Source organism: Thunnus maccoyii, chromosome 17, assembly GCF_910596095.1.
Source record: "Thunnus maccoyii chromosome 17, fThuMac1.1, whole genome shotgun sequence".
In the NCBI taxonomy this organism is placed as follows: domain Eukaryota; kingdom Metazoa; phylum Chordata; class Actinopteri; order Scombriformes; family Scombridae; genus Thunnus; species Thunnus maccoyii.
Genome location: NC_056549.1, coordinates 24,102,383 through 24,120,571, shown reverse-complemented (window position 1 = coordinate 24,120,571; position 18,189 = coordinate 24,102,383). Strand labels below are relative to the sequence as shown.

General features: G+C 37.6%; 1 protein-coding gene across 7 annotated transcripts in view; it reads right to left on the bottom strand.

The window, feature by feature from the left end:
- LOC121882237 (DNA (cytosine-5)-methyltransferase 3A-like) overlaps positions 1-18,189 on the bottom strand; it is a 64,156-nt gene that overhangs the window by 31,086 nt on the left and 14,881 nt on the right. For 5 of the 7 annotated variants that reach the window (XM_042390315.1, XM_042390318.1, XM_042390314.1 and 2 more), the window contains exons 3-6: positions 16,288-16,395; positions 5,087-5,210; positions 4,583-4,620; positions 4,317-4,433 (exon numbers count right to left, since the gene is read on the bottom strand). In XM_042390315.1, coding sequence (XP_042246249.1) covers positions 4,317-4,433; positions 4,583-4,620; positions 5,087-5,210; positions 16,288-16,395 — 387 coding nt within the window. Of the gene's footprint in view, positions 1-4,316; positions 4,434-4,582; positions 4,621-5,086; positions 5,211-7,156; positions 8,900-16,287; positions 16,396-18,189 lie in introns of those variants that run through there. The other 2 variants (XM_042390319.1, XM_042390320.1) reach the window with 2 other exon arrangements.

The window sequence follows — 18,189 nt, the reverse complement described above, 5'->3', positions numbered from 1 at the left end:
TTCAACTGACTGACAGAGTAAATACACACACACACGCAGAAACCTGGAACTGGTTAACCTCTGTCTCCGTCACTGATTTCAACCCCCCTTCTCCCTTTCTGTCAAACACAAACACACACACATAAATGTACAGATACTTTCTCTCAGTTTGTCTTTCTTTTCTTTCACACGCTCACTTTGTCAATATCTGTCTCCCTTCTTGCTTTACATCTTTGTTTACTCTTTTCACTTTCTCTTTTCTCTCCTACCTTTATTTTCTTGTCTGCTTTCCTTCCTGTTTTTACTCTACATCTACATCTCTATTTCTTCTCACTAGGGCTGCAACTACTGATTATTTTCTTAATTAATCAATTAATTGTTTGATCTTTAAAATGGTAAATGTTTCCCAAAGCCCAAGGTAACGTCCTCAAATGTCTTCTCTTGTCCCAAGCAACAGTCCACAACCCAAAGATATTTATTTTACTATCATAAAAGACAAAAGAAACCAGAAAATATTCACATTTGAGAGACTGAATCAAAGACTTTTGATATTTTTGTCTGAAGAAAATGATTCAAACCGATTTGTCTAGTATCAAAATAGTTGCTGATTTTCTGACAATCAACTAATAGAGTCATTGATGAATTGTTGCAGCTCTGTAAGATGCCTCACTATATATAAAGTACTAGCTCCACCATGACCAGATGCAACAATAAAATGCTGTTTACACTGATGCATCAGTATTAACAATCTAATAATGTAGTATACTTCTGTACTTTCACTTCTGCAGACTTTTGAACACAGGGCTTTTTACTTGTATTGATGCTTTCACTTAAGAAAAGGATCTGAATACTTATTTTCCATTACTGCCCTCATGCTTGTGCACTTCCTTCCTTTCTTTCATTCATAGCATTGTACATGAGCTCATATTTTCCCTTCTGCTCATCTTTATTGTTAAACTTCTGTCCTTCCTTTGAATCTGTGTTTTTTCTTTTTCTTTAAAATTAGGTTAAGAGAAGAAAACCTACCTTTTTGCCTCAATTTCTTTCACTACATTCATGCAAAACACACATTGCTCGTGGCTTGAGAGTGGATGATGAGTCATTAAGTAAGAAGACACTGTTGACAGGAAGTAACACATGCTCTACCTCTCTCTCTCTCCATCTGTCACATGCACATAGAACAATCTGCAGTCTGAAGACACAAGCTGGTCTGAGTTTGACCAACTAGAATGTGTGTTTAAATATGATTCAATCATGCATGGCCTAATTAATATTGATCTGCTTTTGGTTACAATTCCAAGATTAATTAATACCTAACTAATACTAATCATATTGAGGGTTAATCGCAAAATAAAGCTGCTTTTTTTTGATCTTCTCAGGTGATCTCTTGTCACACATCTCTCTGAAGTTCAAACAAAAGAAAGAGGAAACTGCAGCCACACGAGGTTGCTGCCTGCTCTGTTGGTCTTTCAGTCTCTTTTCTCTCACGCACTCTTTCTTGGCTTTCACACACACTTTCATATCTCAGCCTGCCTGTCAATCAGTCTGTATGGCTTTCTCTCTCCCTTTCATGACCACATGCACATCCTGTCTACACACACGCAAACACACACTTTCTTGCATCTACATTTACTCACACTCACTCCCTTGCTAGGTTACAGCATAGAACCACAGCATTTTCTCCAGTGACACAGTATGTTTTCAATACACTGGTACCAGATAAAATATTTTACATGTGTATGCATGAAAAACCTCTTATCTTTGACTTTCAAGGATGATAGAAAACTGCAGTGTGTTGTGTTTTGTCTTGCTTCTGTTTTGTTTTCCTAATATGGAGAGAATCTAGTCAAACCTGCACCAGCTATCAGCATTGGGCCCACTTTGGTACACCTTACAGGAGATTCCCAACAAAGGGTACTGGTACCCCAGGAGGTACTTCTGCCAGTGGGTAGAATGAAAAGCCTATTTGAAAACATACAAATTAGGTCTTGGTAAAACACTTTTTATCCACATAGTTGTGTTAAGGAGTGAAATTAAGAGTCAAATATGACTACAAACAGGTGTCGGGCTGATCTTTAGTGTATTTACAGTCACAATAATCAGTAACCTCCCTGCCATGACAGACTGACTGCACAGGATGTGCCTCAGTTTCAGTTGCAACACTATAAATGAATAAGCAACAGGGCCACAGTCAGAGTCCAAACCACTTAAGACATTTTCGACCAGCCACCAACCAAATTTGTTGAAATGATCTTTCATCGCAATTTAAAAAAACATAGAGCTGCAATGGTTAGTCAACTTTTTTGATAACTGATTAATTGTTTTGAGTCATTTTTTAAGTAAAAAAAGCCAAAATTCTATAGCTCCAGTTCCTTAAATGTCAACATGTTCTGGTTTCTTTAGTCCTCTGTGACAGTTAACTGAATATCTTTTGGTTGTGGATTGTTGGTTGGAACATTTGAGGATGTCATCTTGACTTTTGGGAAAAAGTGAAAAAGTTTATAAACCAAAATATGAATCCTTAATTGAGAAAATCAACAACAGATTAATTGATAATGAAAATAATTGTTAGTTGCAGCCCTAAGTCCCAAGTTAAAACCAACAACTCTGAAGTCAAGTTTAGGTCCTAACCAGTCATTACGTGGCCTTCAACAAATGTAATGTCGTTTTAAAATTGTTTTAGATTAATTATCGATTAATCAAGCTCTCATATATCTAAATGATGTTTCAACGCTCTCTCTATAGGTATAACTCCATTTGATGTCATTAATCCCACCAGACTCCCAGAAATTTAACTGAGGACATGACCTCTGTGTCAAAATAGAGCTACAAGTAATGGACTGAAACATGAAGCTCCTGCCAGCCCATGTGGTAGTAGTATGAATGTAAATTTGACCTAATATACTACATATAAATATATATATGCATATACATACCAAACCAACATAACAAAGAGACCAAAACTAAACATTGACAATCCCAGGATCACTATTTCTTGTACAGATTCACATGCCATGGATTTACCACAGCAACTGTGTTTCCTCTCCAGTGAAATACTATCAAATATTTCCATGAAATCCACCCCATCTATCAACTGTAACTGTTACAATGAAAGGTATTTGAGCCCATCTGATAGGGCTATGAGGGTAGGTTGGACAAAAAAGTACAGTACTGCTACACTTTAGGGCAGTGCATTTTTAAATCAACCAAATTTAGATTGTCCTGAATAGACAGATGATGTATGACAGGAATTTGTAGCCACTGAAAAACAAAACAACATTTTCAGTTTCATTGGCACTTCATTGTGTCAAATGCTAGGGTTTAGTGTCACTGCAAAAAAGCCAATCAAATTGAAACAATACAGTTCACTTTCCACCAGCCAGTTGTGTGTTTGTATAGAAAGGAAGTCCACTCCCTTCCAGTGTAAACAAATAAACTCTCAAGAGCAGCAACGGGCAGGAAAACGGCAAAACAAAAGTGTGTGATGAAGGCTGCAAAAAATGTCAAACGATAAATACAAGTTCAACAAAGAACTTGATGACAAAATTGACAAAAAAAATATAGATGTCAATCTAGATGTCAACAGTTTGGTGCTGTTTACAGCTACAGTTTGACCCAAAACAGATGAGTGTCCAGTATAAAATATGCTGAAGATAGGCTCTAAAAAATACAGGTAACCTTGACTAAAGGCAATTAATTGCTCTAAAATAAAGCTCTGTCATTTAAATATGCAAACCTGTTAAAGTTTATGAAATGTATTGATTCCCTGATAGTTTTTTTTTTTTTAATTGTACAAACAGTCCTCAAAACTCATTTTTTTATGACATGGCATTTGACTGCTGTCTTTTTTATTTGAGAAAAATGTGCATTTAACAGAAATAGCATATATTTAAATAAATCCCTATCACATGAAAATGTTATGCAAGTTTAAGGGGATTTCCCTTTGCCTTGTAATGAGAACTACACAAAGCAAACCACAACTGACTGCTGCACTATTTTGGTTGCTTTACAACACAAAGTTCCCATCTGCAGATTCTTTCTGCGGATATGTCAGCCAATTAAATTTTGTTTTACATTATAAAGAACAAAGATATTCCAAAATTAAAAAGTAGTCAGGAGGAGTGTTTACATGAAAAATTATGATCTGTTAAAAGTGTTTAAACCACCCTTTTCACACAACAGCAGAAGGAATTTTCCCTTCCTAATACGCTAGTTTAGTCTGATTGCAGTGTTTACATGAGGTGTTTTTATTCTGATTGGGTTCTAAAAAAGAAATTAAAGCCTCCATTCTGCTGTAGCTACAAATTCACACAGACAGAGTCCTGTCTCTCTCCCACCTCCATCTTCCAGCGGCTGAGCCATTCTTCTTTCTGTCTCCTGCTGATGTAGTATGGATCTCCAGCCTGGAAAGTCACTCTGGGAACTGGCCTCCTCCGCAGCCTCCCAGTCTCACCCTGCACACACACAGCCACAAAACAGCTTTCTATACACTTACTATACTCTTAAATCTGCTTGTACTATGAGAGTGGTTAGTTTCATTTTCGGATGTTAAAAAAAAAAAAAAAAAAAGCATCAGAGGTGGTTTAGGTACTGGTTTACTCACCTCTCTGGGGGAGTCGCAGTTTCTGTCATCTGGTTCGTCTGCACGAGAAGAAAAGTTACAGGAAATGGCCCATTTGTACAGATTTAACTAGAGGTTTAATGAGGAGGTAAACTCATGGTTTTCATCACTTTTCTCTGGCATCCATATTTAAAGTTGAAATGCCTTCAAACAATGAAATCTGGAAGTTATTTGGCAATAAAAATTTCAGGTAAACTGACAAGTGCTGTTGAAGACTTGTGGGTGATTCATTTTTTATAAATTAGACACATCATGACCATCAAACATCCAAAATGTTAGCAAGTTAGCTACTCTATACTTAAATCAAAGGCTTCTGTAGATAAATTAGACATTTTACTTATATACTTTGCTTTCAGTTTCAGCAAAATTTCCTTCAAACTTTAATCCCATATGAGAAAATGTTTCCACAAAAGTAAATATGTTAACTGACTAACAACAAGCAAAGTCATACTACTACAATAATATGACTTTGCATTAAATCTATACCCTTATTCTTCTCGGTTTGCTCGAGTTTCCGACGCCCGCGTTTCTTGCGAGGGGAGGGGGAGGGCTCCGGCTCCTCAGGCGGCGTTGGGGGGGCGTTTGCACAGGGGTCAGAGGTCGCCATCTCCTGGGAAACAGACGAAGCACAGTCTATGTCTGAGAAAACTGCTGCTTGCCCTCGTCTAGACTCATCAAAGGACTCCACAGACATAATAATTGTACACACACATGTACAGGCCTTATATTACACACATAAAACACATGCATACACACACAATCAAAGAGCTACCGCAAAACACGCACATACCTATTAGTCTGCCCTTGTTAGTACAATGCAGAGCAGGTACGTCCAGCAGAGAGTGTCTGCATAGGATCAGTGTAATAATCCCATTAACACACACACACACACTTATGAGATGAGAAGGGGAGTATTGATGTTGTTTAATGTGTAATGATTAATGAGCACATGTGGGTGGAAATCTTTGTGTCAAATGATACTAACCATTCGTTAAAATTACATAAAATGTCAAATAACCGCTATGAAAATCAAAAAATACTATTTCATGAAAGTTTTGTTTTAAATTTTAATAAATTTCAAACATAAGTATTGTAATTACACTGCAAAACATTTAGATGACAGCACGCAGTTTGTTTAATTATGCACTCAAACAGTCTCCTGTTTATAAGCCAATTTCTAATTCAATGGTTTATCCATTAGCTCACCAGCATTAATGATGCTAAACTCTAATCATGTGTAGGTGTCCTACACATGTGTCCACTCTAAAAGGCCAGCGGGGTTTTTATGTGTGTGTGTTGCTAACAGGCTAACAGATTTTATAGATGAGTAGTTAAAAGGTGGAGAGCAAGGGTGAATGTCAAGCTCAAAGGCTACGCTAACGCTAGCTAGTGTAACAAGCCCACAAAGACTGTAATGAGCAGGTGAGAAGGGCTATAAAAAGGCACAAAAGGTGAGTAAAAGGGCCTCAGGGCAGACTGTTACACCAACACACACTTCTAACACAGAATACTCAATGCAGGGGCAGAAGGTTTTCTTCCATAGGTGGATTTTTGGTGGCATTTAAATGCTTTTAGTGCCCAAAAACTTCCCACATATAGACCAAAATATATTTTTTGGTGTGTGTTTATGTGCTCTTGCCCTTTTGTAAAGTTATTCCAAGTAAATATATGCATGTATAGAGACATACATGTGCCACTACATCAACCCCATTCTGAAAGTTTATGCAGGGTCGAGCTCTAAAAGACCAGCAGGGTTTTCCCCTTCCAGTCTGCATGTAAATGGCAGAAACTTTCATTTGTTTCTTACTGACAATACTGCATCACATTACAGAGCTGGCGGTAGATGATGCTTTGATGAAACAAAAAATAAAGTTTATTTTACCTAAAAATAGGAATGCTAGTGATATTAGCTCTCATTACAAGCTTGTTTTAACTATATATTCTACAAATGTTAAAATGTGAAAAGCAACATGTTCACTGGGACAAATAAATCAAGAAATAAACTTTACTGAAAAAATAAAAAAGATATTTCGATTTTAAACATTTCATAGACTCCATGTAAATACGTAAATGGCATAACAAGTAAAAAAGCACATCACATTCAAACTTAATAAATCAAAGTAATCAACTAAATTCAAACACTTTCAAACACTTGCTAAGTAAAATCAAGCATGTGCTTCCAAAAATATGCACATTTTAATTATTGTGGAAACCTAATAACAGCAATAACTTAGCTCACATGAATTTAAAAACTGTGTGCACAAAACAATCAAAACAATGGTACAAATTAACCAAGATCTGAGTAAAATGTGTCATCTTATGCTTTAATATGAAATCAAAATGAGTGCACCAGTCTCTGTCTTGTGCACATGCAATACCATCACGTGTCCTTGATGCGAACACATGGCCTTAACATTTATTGTTTAACCCCAGGATATAAAATTAAAGCTGCATTAAGCAATTTCTGACCATTAGGAGGCAAAAAGACTCAGCAATGAGTCGTGATACTATATCAGCTCATACTGCTAATGTTGTAGCAAACAACTGACTACTTACACATTCAGCAGAGACAGAGGAACATGGACTTTCCATTGCAGTCGTCTTTTTGGCCGCCTGTCCAATGTAAATGCATTTCAGCCCTGGTTTGGTCCCCCAATTCCTGAGAAAAATATCTGGATGTCTTTGGATTGCTATATATGTTCGACGTTCTTCCGCCACTTGTTAACTTTCGCCTCTCCGCCATTTACCACTGTACAGGAAGTGACAGTCGGCTTGTGTGAGCTTGTAGGCTGAGAGCAGGTGCAATGTTTGGGTTGATTTGGGCCGAAGGAAAACCAAAACTATGGCCTGAAAGCTGCCAGAATTTGCACGGAGCCGCAGACTGGAATGTTGAGTCACATTACAGGAAGTTATTTGATTGCTTAATGCAGCTTTAAAGTTGTACTGAGAGCATTTAATTTCATGTAAAGACTTACTGCACAGATATCACCCAACACTCGTCGCCACAAACAAGCCAACCGTGCATCGACTTGGAAGACACTATTAGAATTAGTCATAATGAGGGCTGAATTCACAAACACACACACACATACGTAGTACTTCATACAGTACATAAACTAGTGGTTTATTGTGGGTCTTTTTTTCACACTTTCTTGCTTACTGAACTTCCTCTTCTCTCAGTATCTCCTCTAGATGTGTAACCTTGATCTTGAGTCAAAGACTCTGTGGAAAGTACCTGACTTTACTCCTCAGCTGACAGACTCTAACCTGAACTCATCAATGAAGGGCAGTTTTCGGATTGCATGAAACTCTTATGATACCCGAGGGAAGGCTGAGCAGAGAACAGGATGTAGCAAACAATAAAACAATAGTGCCCCAAAAATAATAAAATAAGCATACTAATATGCCGTAAATAAGGAAAATAAAAGCATGATGGCTTTAGATATAACTAAAGTAACCGTTTAAGGTGCATTGCATATTATTTACACTGTAGCAGACACAAACACACAAGAAATGTGTGCAGACAAGCCAATATGTGTAGCTGTTCCTATTTTCAGTCTGACCTTTGGAGGTAATGCATAGTGCATACATAGGCTACATACAGTGCGCAAGCTAAACATGTTTCAACTTCAGCTAGAGTATGCCTCATTTTAATGAGTTTCTCATTCATTTTAATTTTCTTCATTATTTGTGTTATTTGCTTTGGTTTTGCTAGCTAACAGCTGTTATTACTAGGGTTAGCTACTGTGGCCATGTTGGCCAAAGTAGCTATTCCTAGTTTCTAGTTTGCTATTTTTCACTCAGGCGAATATACTTCTAAATGCAAATAAACAAAACAGGAACCTTACCTAACCTTACCTACTGAAAAATCACAAAAGTGTTGATTGTTAAAGCATTTACTGAAAGATCTCTTATGATTATGTTCACTATTTGCTTGTGTAGTCTACAGAGGTCTCATTCTTCAAAGAGTAAAAGATGTAGCAAATGTCTACATTTATCTCTGATCAAATCAACTCAACTATATTTGTATAGCACCTTAAACTGGGCAGATGCTGTGTGTTTTTAGTTGTGCATGTTGTGTAAACTCACACTACGCGTTTTAATCTGCATTTCTGCACAGTGATTTTTATTCTCACGCTGTACGGATCAATTGAGCAGTAAAGAAAAGAAAAATATGGATCGAGCTGGAAGACATTGACAGGATGATCTGCCTGTTCTGTTGAGAAGTTCAGTTTTAATATCACAGCGGTCTCAGTCAGACTACAGTTTTAACCACAACATGTATAATACTATTGGAATAATATTAAAACAAGATCATTATAGTTTAAAATGCATGTTTTGACAGCAGTCGTGGGATTTTGGACTGTGGAACTGCTCAAACTGCAAGGCCATGGAGCTAACTTTCTGCCAAAACTTAACAAACAGCAAAACATGTTTTACAAATGCCCTATGATTCACTAACAAACACAGTGTGGTTTGCAAATACAAAACATACCTATCAAACAAATACACAACATATTTCTGATACAACAACAGGCGGCGCTATGAGTCAGTTTAAACGTGCAACTAACAGTGTTCAAACCATACTACATTTGTTAGTGAATCGTAGGGCATTTGTAAAACACGTTTTGTTTGTTTGTTAAGTTTTGGCAGGAAATTAGCTCCATACAGGACAGCCAACTGAAGTTTCTGACATGCCAGAAATCGCGAGGCCAATTATTTAGAAACTTGATCAGGCTATGTGAACCCCCTCAAACTGCACATCGGTTGATACCCAATCAGGCAGAAACATACATATACAGAATTTTAGCATTTCAGGTGTAAGCGTAAATTAATTAATAAATACAAATTTAAAATATGTTTGATTTATTATCCTGAAAATGGTCTTAATCACTGTAATTAGTCAGCTGCAGCATACAACACATTGTATTGTTTCTCTCGCCAGCACTGTTGACAGCTATTCAGCACACCTGTCTTAAATTAAATCACTAATTAAGTGTCCCATTTGGGTCTGGAAGCTTTCCCATAAATAGAGCCTGAAATGCAAAGATATTAATCTCTGCTGACATACTAAGACACTCAACTAACAAAAGCCAGTTTATGAAAAAGAGAAAAGGACAGAAACCAAAAAGATCTAGCACATCTTCTTTGTGTTTTTTTTTACTGCGAGATTTTTTAAGTAATAGTTCAGTAGTTAAGTAACCGTGAATACCTAGATTAAGGTAAACATTTGATTAAGGTTTTCACATGGGGTTGCAGTAATCCAACTTCCCCAGTAACCTGGGTTTTAATGATTTGTTAGAAAACTAGTTTAATCTGTGTAGTTTGCAACACTGTAGAGGATTTTAAGGTAATTTTTTCAGGACCTCAACAAAGCTCTATTATTTGCAGCGTTAGTTGTAATATGAAAGCAATTTCACTTTTAGCCCCCAAAAAGTTATTTTTTTTATCTACCAGCCACAAGGCATGACACTTTTTTGTCAAACACTCCTAACACAACCACAGTTTTTCCACAATCTCTCTGTGACCTTTGTGGTTTTGGCGCAGAACGTAAACCCCAAAAGAACCCAGACTAAGCTGCATACAAGAGAAAATAGAAACTCTGGTTATCAAGTCATGCTTAGTCCAAGTTCAAGTTTCAATAATTATAGTTCAGTCTCACTGAAGTGCATTAGAAGTTTAACAACAGTCTGTGGATTTATGTTTTTTCTGTTAGCATTGATACATGTGGCTGTGAGATGATGTTCATATAGAGAGCTGAAGTCATGAATTCACATCCGGTTAGCTTTCGTTCCACTAGCTTCTGTCACTCAGTGCAATCTCTAATCTAGCCTTTCTTTCATCTGTCTTTCTGAAAAAATGAAGTGTGTTCCTGTAGTTGACTTTCCATATTCTTAGAAATCTCCACATTAACCGCAGCAGTTGCTATCAGAAATTTAAATCTTTGTTATTTTAACCAAGTCAAACATTTTCATTGTTTGCTTTCTTCAAAAGTTATTTTTCAACTTTCTAGATGTAATCTCTGCCGTCTACAAACTTGTACAGTGTTTGCTCCCCTCTGTCCTGCTGTTATTACAGACATGTCTGAACTAGCCGCGCCCCCCCCCCCCCATTCGCTCATGGACTTGTATCCTCTGTTGAGCAAATATGTTTAGCCTGCAAACATCTGGGAAACAATGTCATTAAAGGCCACTAAAAAAAACTAAATACTGTATAAACAATAATATTAGATCATCACACATCTCTGTGCCAGAAAATCTCTGTACCAAGGATGAATTTTTAGTTATAAGCATAGTTACAAATGTTAATGGGATTTTTTATGAGTCTATTCCTGGAGCGGAATCTGGAAGCTCTGATTTGATTTCGGCTCTCTATAAAGATAATACATAAATGTTTGGAAATATCTCTTAAGTCCTTCTGTTCTTCAAACTACTCTGAAGTGTTTAAGCAGAAGCCACAAGCGCAACACACACATGCATAAAAAACCCACCACCTGCTCCACACATGGCTCCCGTGGCAAAAAAAAAAAAAAAAAGAGAAAATCGGGGGAGAGAGGAGGGAGGGAAGAGGAAGAGACCAACACCTCAGAAGCCAGCAGCCAGAAAAAATAAGAAGCAATGAGTGTGAAAGGAAAGAGAAAAAATAGAGGTTTGACATAGTTAAGGACCATGAAGCTAATCTACTTATCCATGAAACAATCACCATTAATAATATGTGTACAGGCAAGAAGTATGTGTGTGTGTGTGTGTGTGTGTGTGTGATAGAGGTGAAGAGTGAGTGGAGGAGAGAAAGTGAAGGAGGCCCTCCCTCCCTCTCTGCTCTCTGTAGTTAGTGTCACTGACAGCTCCACCCTGAGCCCCACACAATAGCTCTGTTCCTGGATACACTGTGTGTGTGAGTGTGTGTATGTGTGGGTGTGTACCAGGTATTCCTCATGTTGTGGGGACGTAAATCTGTTTATACAGTCATGTTGTGGGGACTCGCCTCCCTTACGGGGACAAAAAGCAAGTTCCCTTTACTTAAACCATTAATTTTAGGGTGAAGACTTGGTTTAAAGTTAAGGTAAATTCAGGGTTATGTTAAGGGTTAGGCATGTGGTAGTTATGGTTAAGGTTAGGATAAGTCTCCAGGAAATGAATGTAAGTCGATGTAATGTCCTCTGAAGTGATGGAAACATGACTGTGAGTGTGTGCGTGTGTGTGTGTGTGTGTGTGTGTGTGTGTGTGTGAGAGAGAGACAAACAGAGACAAGGAGAGTTAATAGGTAACACACTGTTCGCTGGGCAAGAGGCCTGTGTTGTAAGTATGTTCCTCAACAACTACATGTGATAATACTGCTACACTGTTGTTACTACAAGCAAAATGTCTAAATCGTAAAATTGAGCTATTATAAAATACATAAAAATGTAGTTTTTGGTCAAAAAGTAACAAAGCTGCTAGTTGCTACATCGGTCGTTTTGAGTCACAACAGTCCCGTAACCATTTAACGTGATTAGTTACACTACATGCTATCTGGCTATGTCATAGTGAATGTAACGGTCGCATCTACGAGAAGGACAGACTGAAAATTACTCTGCACGCTGATCTGAGCTCTCAGTTTGTGTTAGTTGACGAGGTATCATCTCTGGTTACGAGAGTTGAAGCGCTAGGAGTCGACTGAACAGTTTCCAGATGTTCAGTTTGTTGAGGTAGCAGCAGTCTACAGATATCAGGCCGATGTCTTGTAAAGAAACATGAACCACAGTAGATCAATTAGTGAACTGACCTTTGTGATTTGTTCGTGTTCAAATTGATTATTAAAGTTGCCCTTGATCTACGTGGTTAAAGCATGTGGTACTGACAGTTTATAGCTGTGTGGGATAACCTGCATTTTATGTATTACAGCCTTGCAGCAATATCATGCATTGTGTAGGTCTTTTATTATTCTTGCTCAACTGTCTTAAAAAATATGTTTCAAGCCTGCAATTTTGCAAACAAAAAGCACTGTTCTACTATTACTAGTTTTACAATAACATACATACATATTTACATATTTAAATTTATATTAAATATATTAAATATATATGTAGTATATATTTAAAACTATATACTACTACCATTACTGCTACTACTGCTAAAACTATTATATGACTACTACTACTACTTTTGTTTCTGCTGCTACTGCAACTATTACTACTATTATACACTAAAACCAATGTCTATTACTACTTGCTACTACTAGTGCTGCTACTACAACTATTGTACTATTACCAGCACTAATCCTACTACCACTACTACACGTAGTATTACTACTTTTACTATCAATTTTATTGCTTTAACTTTACTAGTTATATTGCTAGTACAACTGTCATTATTTTATTTTTTATTACTACTACTCCTGCAACTACTGCTACTCAAACCACTGCCACTACTACCTGCAACTTACTACTGCCAATATTCTCATTACCTGGCTACTTCCACTAATACTGCTACTACTGCACTACTGTAGAACAAACTGCAAACATGCAGACGTTTTGTTGTGTGTTTTATCTGCAGTCCTGTGTGTGTAACATCTGCATGTGTTTGTGTGTGTGTTATATGTGCATGTGTGTGTGCATGTGTCAAGGCCCACATTAATCCTGCCCACCTTGTCAGAGCTCAGACATCAAAGCATGATCAGACCTGCTCTCCTGCACACATGAATGCACACACTCACAGGTACACACTCTCACAGTAGCTCACTCGGTATTCCTCTCTGTCTGGGATTGTTTGATCAGCTATATTGACTTGCTGATTCTACCAGAGTTCAGACAGCAAAAAGGAACACACACGCACACACACACACACGATAAGAAGATGAATGTAGAGAGAAATATGGAGGAGAGGAGCTGCCAAAGAACTGAAGTCAGTGAGAGTGAAGACATATACTGTGTGGGGTCATTACAGTAATAATGCAGCTCTGTAACACCACTCATAGCTTATTACCACTGGCCTAAAGGTGATTGGAAGGTTTCCAGTTCAAAGCCCCAGTCAACCATACGTCTGAGAAAAACAAGTTCATCTTGTGTAAAAGTACTCTCCAACTCTCTCAGCAGAGCTGCTCCCTAAAACTACAAAACCACAGCAGAAATGGGAACAATGAGCAACTTTTACTCACATTTTCTCATGCATATTTGAAAAAGCAGAAACATCCAGCATGAGCATCTGTGTGAGAACAGATTTCACCTTCCACCCATTACTGCTACTATGTCGTTTTTTATAATGTATATACTAAATTCGGTGTTGACCAGTTAACTAAAGCTCTCACTAGAGCAGATAATGAGAAACAAAAGCTACATTAGATACGTTCAATATGTCATTGACCACTGAGTTAGATCAAGCAGGGTTTTGTTCTCTTGTTCTGTTGTTTTTTGTGTTTATGTAAAAGACTTTGAGATTTGCTTGTGAAAAATATACATAAATAATAGCCTGACTGACTTTCGTCAGGCGTGATCTTGTTTATACGTAATTTGTTCTCAGATCTCTCTTGCAAAAGAGATCTTCATCACAAAGAAACTATCTTAACAGACAATTTTAATTATTATTATTATTTATTTGTGACTCAAAAAAATGTAGTAAAACCAATTAAAGAAAAACTACAGTTTTTTACATGTTTTTATTTTCATTGCACTGTACTTACCAAAGAAATTGTCGAGATCTGGAGCGCGGCCACATCACTAAAAATCGTAGGCAGCGACAATGAGGGGGCAACAAACATGGGGGCAATCAGACAATCATACAGGTTGAAAACAAGCAGTTTGGCCAGATTTTGACTTTATTTTGAGGTAAAACTGAGTGCGCCTGTAATGTCGCTAATAATCCCTCAAAACACAGGAAAACCATGCATGTCCAGTAGGTCAAAGTTGAACCAGGAAGTACCAAGAACAATGGCCAGTTTGGGTTCTAATTTTACCGTTCACTTGGGCATCCTGGTGACATGGTGATTAAGACTCATACCATTAAGAATTTTGGTGTTCACCTTTGTTTTTTGTTCCAAATAATTTTACTAACTATTTACTAACATGGGTGTTTGTTTTGAACCTGCCTGATTGTCTGAATGTGCTTGTTGTCGTTGGTCAGAGGTTTTTTTTTACATTACTTGTAATTAACCATAGTTTTTCTTTAATTTCAACTTTAAGCAAAGTGGTAACAGCGAGTAGGTGGTGGAAAATGTGGGGGGTGGAGCCTTACAGACAGGTGTGAATGATGACAGTTAAAATTGATGAGGAAATGGAGCTAACATCAAATGTTAGGGGAGAGTATGGACTGGTTAGACCAGCAACCAGTCAATGTGAAGAGGAATCTCCATTTTTAGGCACACTGGTAGAAAAAAATCTCAAGGTATAACATACAAGCAGAAGAAAAAGCAATCAACAAAAGCTGTTGTGAGAAAGCAAGTGCTTTGTCTCATTATCTGTCACACACACTAACATGTGACACTTAAAGGGGACCTATTATGCTTTTCCTTATTTTCAGTCATATATATAATGTTACAATGTCTGATGTTCATATTAAATGTGGCCAAAGTGTCAAATAATGAGATAAACGTATGTAGAAGTAACCTCTGAGCAAAAAGCACTGGCTTCAGACTGCTCTGAACACTCAGTTTCCAACAGTTTTTTCTACTTTCAGCCCGAGTCGACATCAGCTCGTGACAGATTTCTTTATATGGTCATCTGCTCCATGCACAGCGTGCGCGTTCACTGCTCTGCTCTGCTAAAATTATGGCATTTTTCCATTGTTTTGGGGATAGTCATGAAGAGCCATGAAGCGAGTCGAGCTGATACACTGTGAGTGTTTTTCCATTCCACAGCACAGCAAAGTAAAATAAACTGTTTACCTGTTGGAGGTGTGCTAGTCGTCTGTAGCTCTTCATCAAACATCATCATCACTGTGGCTGTTCCTGCTTGTACTGTTCCTCCCTGCATTATTTCTAACTGATCCGCTGAACAAAGAGCTCCAAATATCGCCATATGTTGTTGTGTCGACTGGTTTTTAGCGCCACTAACGAAGCTCCGCTAATTCGGTGAGGAACACATTTCATGTACTATAAATTCTTCACAATAAAAGTCTCCCATTATTTAGTCATTTAAAAGTTTTTAATATGAAGCAGTAAAGCAGGAAATGTTGGGTTTTCATTGGCGGTAACTTAACACGACTGATGGAGTTGGCTGCCCCTCGCTAGCCTTCCTGAAGCTGGCCAATCAGAAAAGAGTGGGCTCATTGGGAGGGGGGCCTTAAAGAGACAGGAGCTAAGACTGACTGTAAGAGACAGAGGTTGAATTGAGGGGCTGCATAAAGGGTCAGTATAAGATAAATAAGGATTTTTTTGAACTGTGAATCATGCAAAGCTACTCTAGTGGTGTCCCTGAATAAAAATATAGAGCTGGAAATGAGCATAATAGGTCCCCTTCAATGAAAACAGTAAGTGTGCCTCCAGATTTCTGTGTGTTGCTGTGTTCTTTAGAAAATACTGAGCTGACTGTGGTTGACACTCAGCAGCTCTGCAGGTGTGAATGCATAAATGTGAAGCAAAGTGCATGCGTGTTCAACAGTGCTTTTCAGGTTAGACAGGGGTAAAATGTACTGCATAGGTGAACAGATAATCAATCACTCTACTGCAGTGTAGACTATAAAAGGCTGATGACAGCCCATAATTATTGTACTCACAGGAAGCAGCTGTTTGCGTTTCCTGCCAGGACGGCCCACTCTGCGCTTGGTGCGGGGGCTCGCTGGCGTCCCCTCCTCTGGACTGTCCTGGTCTGCGCCGTCTTCACTCTGGCCAATTATAGAGAGGCCACATCAAACACTGAGCCTATCAAATGACTGTATGAAGTTATAATTGATGTCAGCAGTGATTGAGGTTGCATTAAAGCAACAACGATTTAAAGCAATGTGGTTAAGAAACACTCTGGGATAAAATGAATACAGAGTAGCACACTATTAATTGTTGAAAAAAAACCCAAAACATGGTATGTGCAGTTTTAGAAAGCCAAATTTCACACTTTTTATGACCTTTTTACTGGAAAGAAGAAGAATTAAAAGCCAGCTTGTTTAAAAAACAAACTACTTTGAAAACAAAGACGTCAAAACCCATCCAAGTTGTGATTGAACAAAGCCGTTTTCAAACTTTAAATGGGGAAAATATGAAAGAGAAAACTAGTAAATTATATGTTTGCAGACATGAGATCCAGCTGTGTTTAGTAGAGCAGAGAAGATGCATGTTGTACGACTAAACCTGCTCTGGATTGATCTGAGCGTCGATATGCAACACAAAGAAAACCCTGAAATGATTAAGAAATAACATCTTTTCAAAAAAACATTACATTAGATAATTCATTTCAGGTCTTTTGAGACCTGCAGAAACCCTGGTAACATAAAGCCTTTTCTGCATTGCTTTATATTGATGCCTTAAGTGAAGCTTTGTACCTAAATGAATACATCTCAGCAGTTTGAAATAGCTTCCTCTGCTCAGCTCACAGTAGACACAAAGTGGTAGAATACAGCTAAGTTGTAGAGTAGCATTGTTGTAATTTTTCAGTGGCGTATGGAATAAAAGTATCATGCTGCACCTGTGTATCGACTAGATACTGAGTGTGGTGAGTCAAAAGCAACATTAACAAAACACATTCAAAAGAAACCAGAGGGACTTCCTGATGAGATGATGAGCTGAAATAACATTTGCATTTTCATCTTTTTCAGGAAGGCAGGAAGAAAGGACTAAATTAGACTGCAATCACAGTCTTAAAAAATGTAAAGAAAGTTTTTGCCAACTGACATCTAAAAACACACCTCTGACCCATGATATCATTCTGCAAGTGCCACTATGACCCCCAAGCTAAGAGTCAAATGTGGTTTTATATGATTGGTGGGTTTAGCTGGTTGCACCAAATCACATTTGACTGGATAAGTGTATGTATATACCCATGAGTTCAAGATGAGCTATCAAAAATACTTTAATGTTTTAAAGGAAGAGAAAAAGAGAAGGATTTAGATTTTTCTACATATCAAATATAACCAGAGTTAACTGAACTATTAACACAGGGACGCAGGATTAGAACTTGAAGACATTATTCATTTCAGAGTCAGTGTTGTTGGCCTTTTTGTAGTGGTGTGGACTAAGGCCACATGACTTGGGTTCAAATATGACTTGAGTCAAAGATATAATGAAAAGACTCGAAAGCAAAAGACTTGCAACTTGACTTTGATTTCACTCAAATGACTCATAACTTGACTTGGATTTTAGCCCTGACTTGAAATGAAACTTCAAATGTTTCCTTTTGTCCTGACCAACAGCCACAACCCAAAGATATTCAGTTTATTGTCATAAAGAAACCACTAAATATTCACATTTGAGAAGCTGGAATCAGAAAATCAGGGACTTTCTTCTTAAAAATGACCACAAATGATTAATTGATTATAAAAATAGTTGGTGATTAATTTAATAGTTGGCAACTAATCAATCAATCAATTAACTGACTATTCGTTGCAGCTCTAGACTTAACTTGTGACTTGCATAACAATTACTTTGTCACGCTTCTGCCTTTTTGCCTGTTGGTGGTTGGTGTTTTC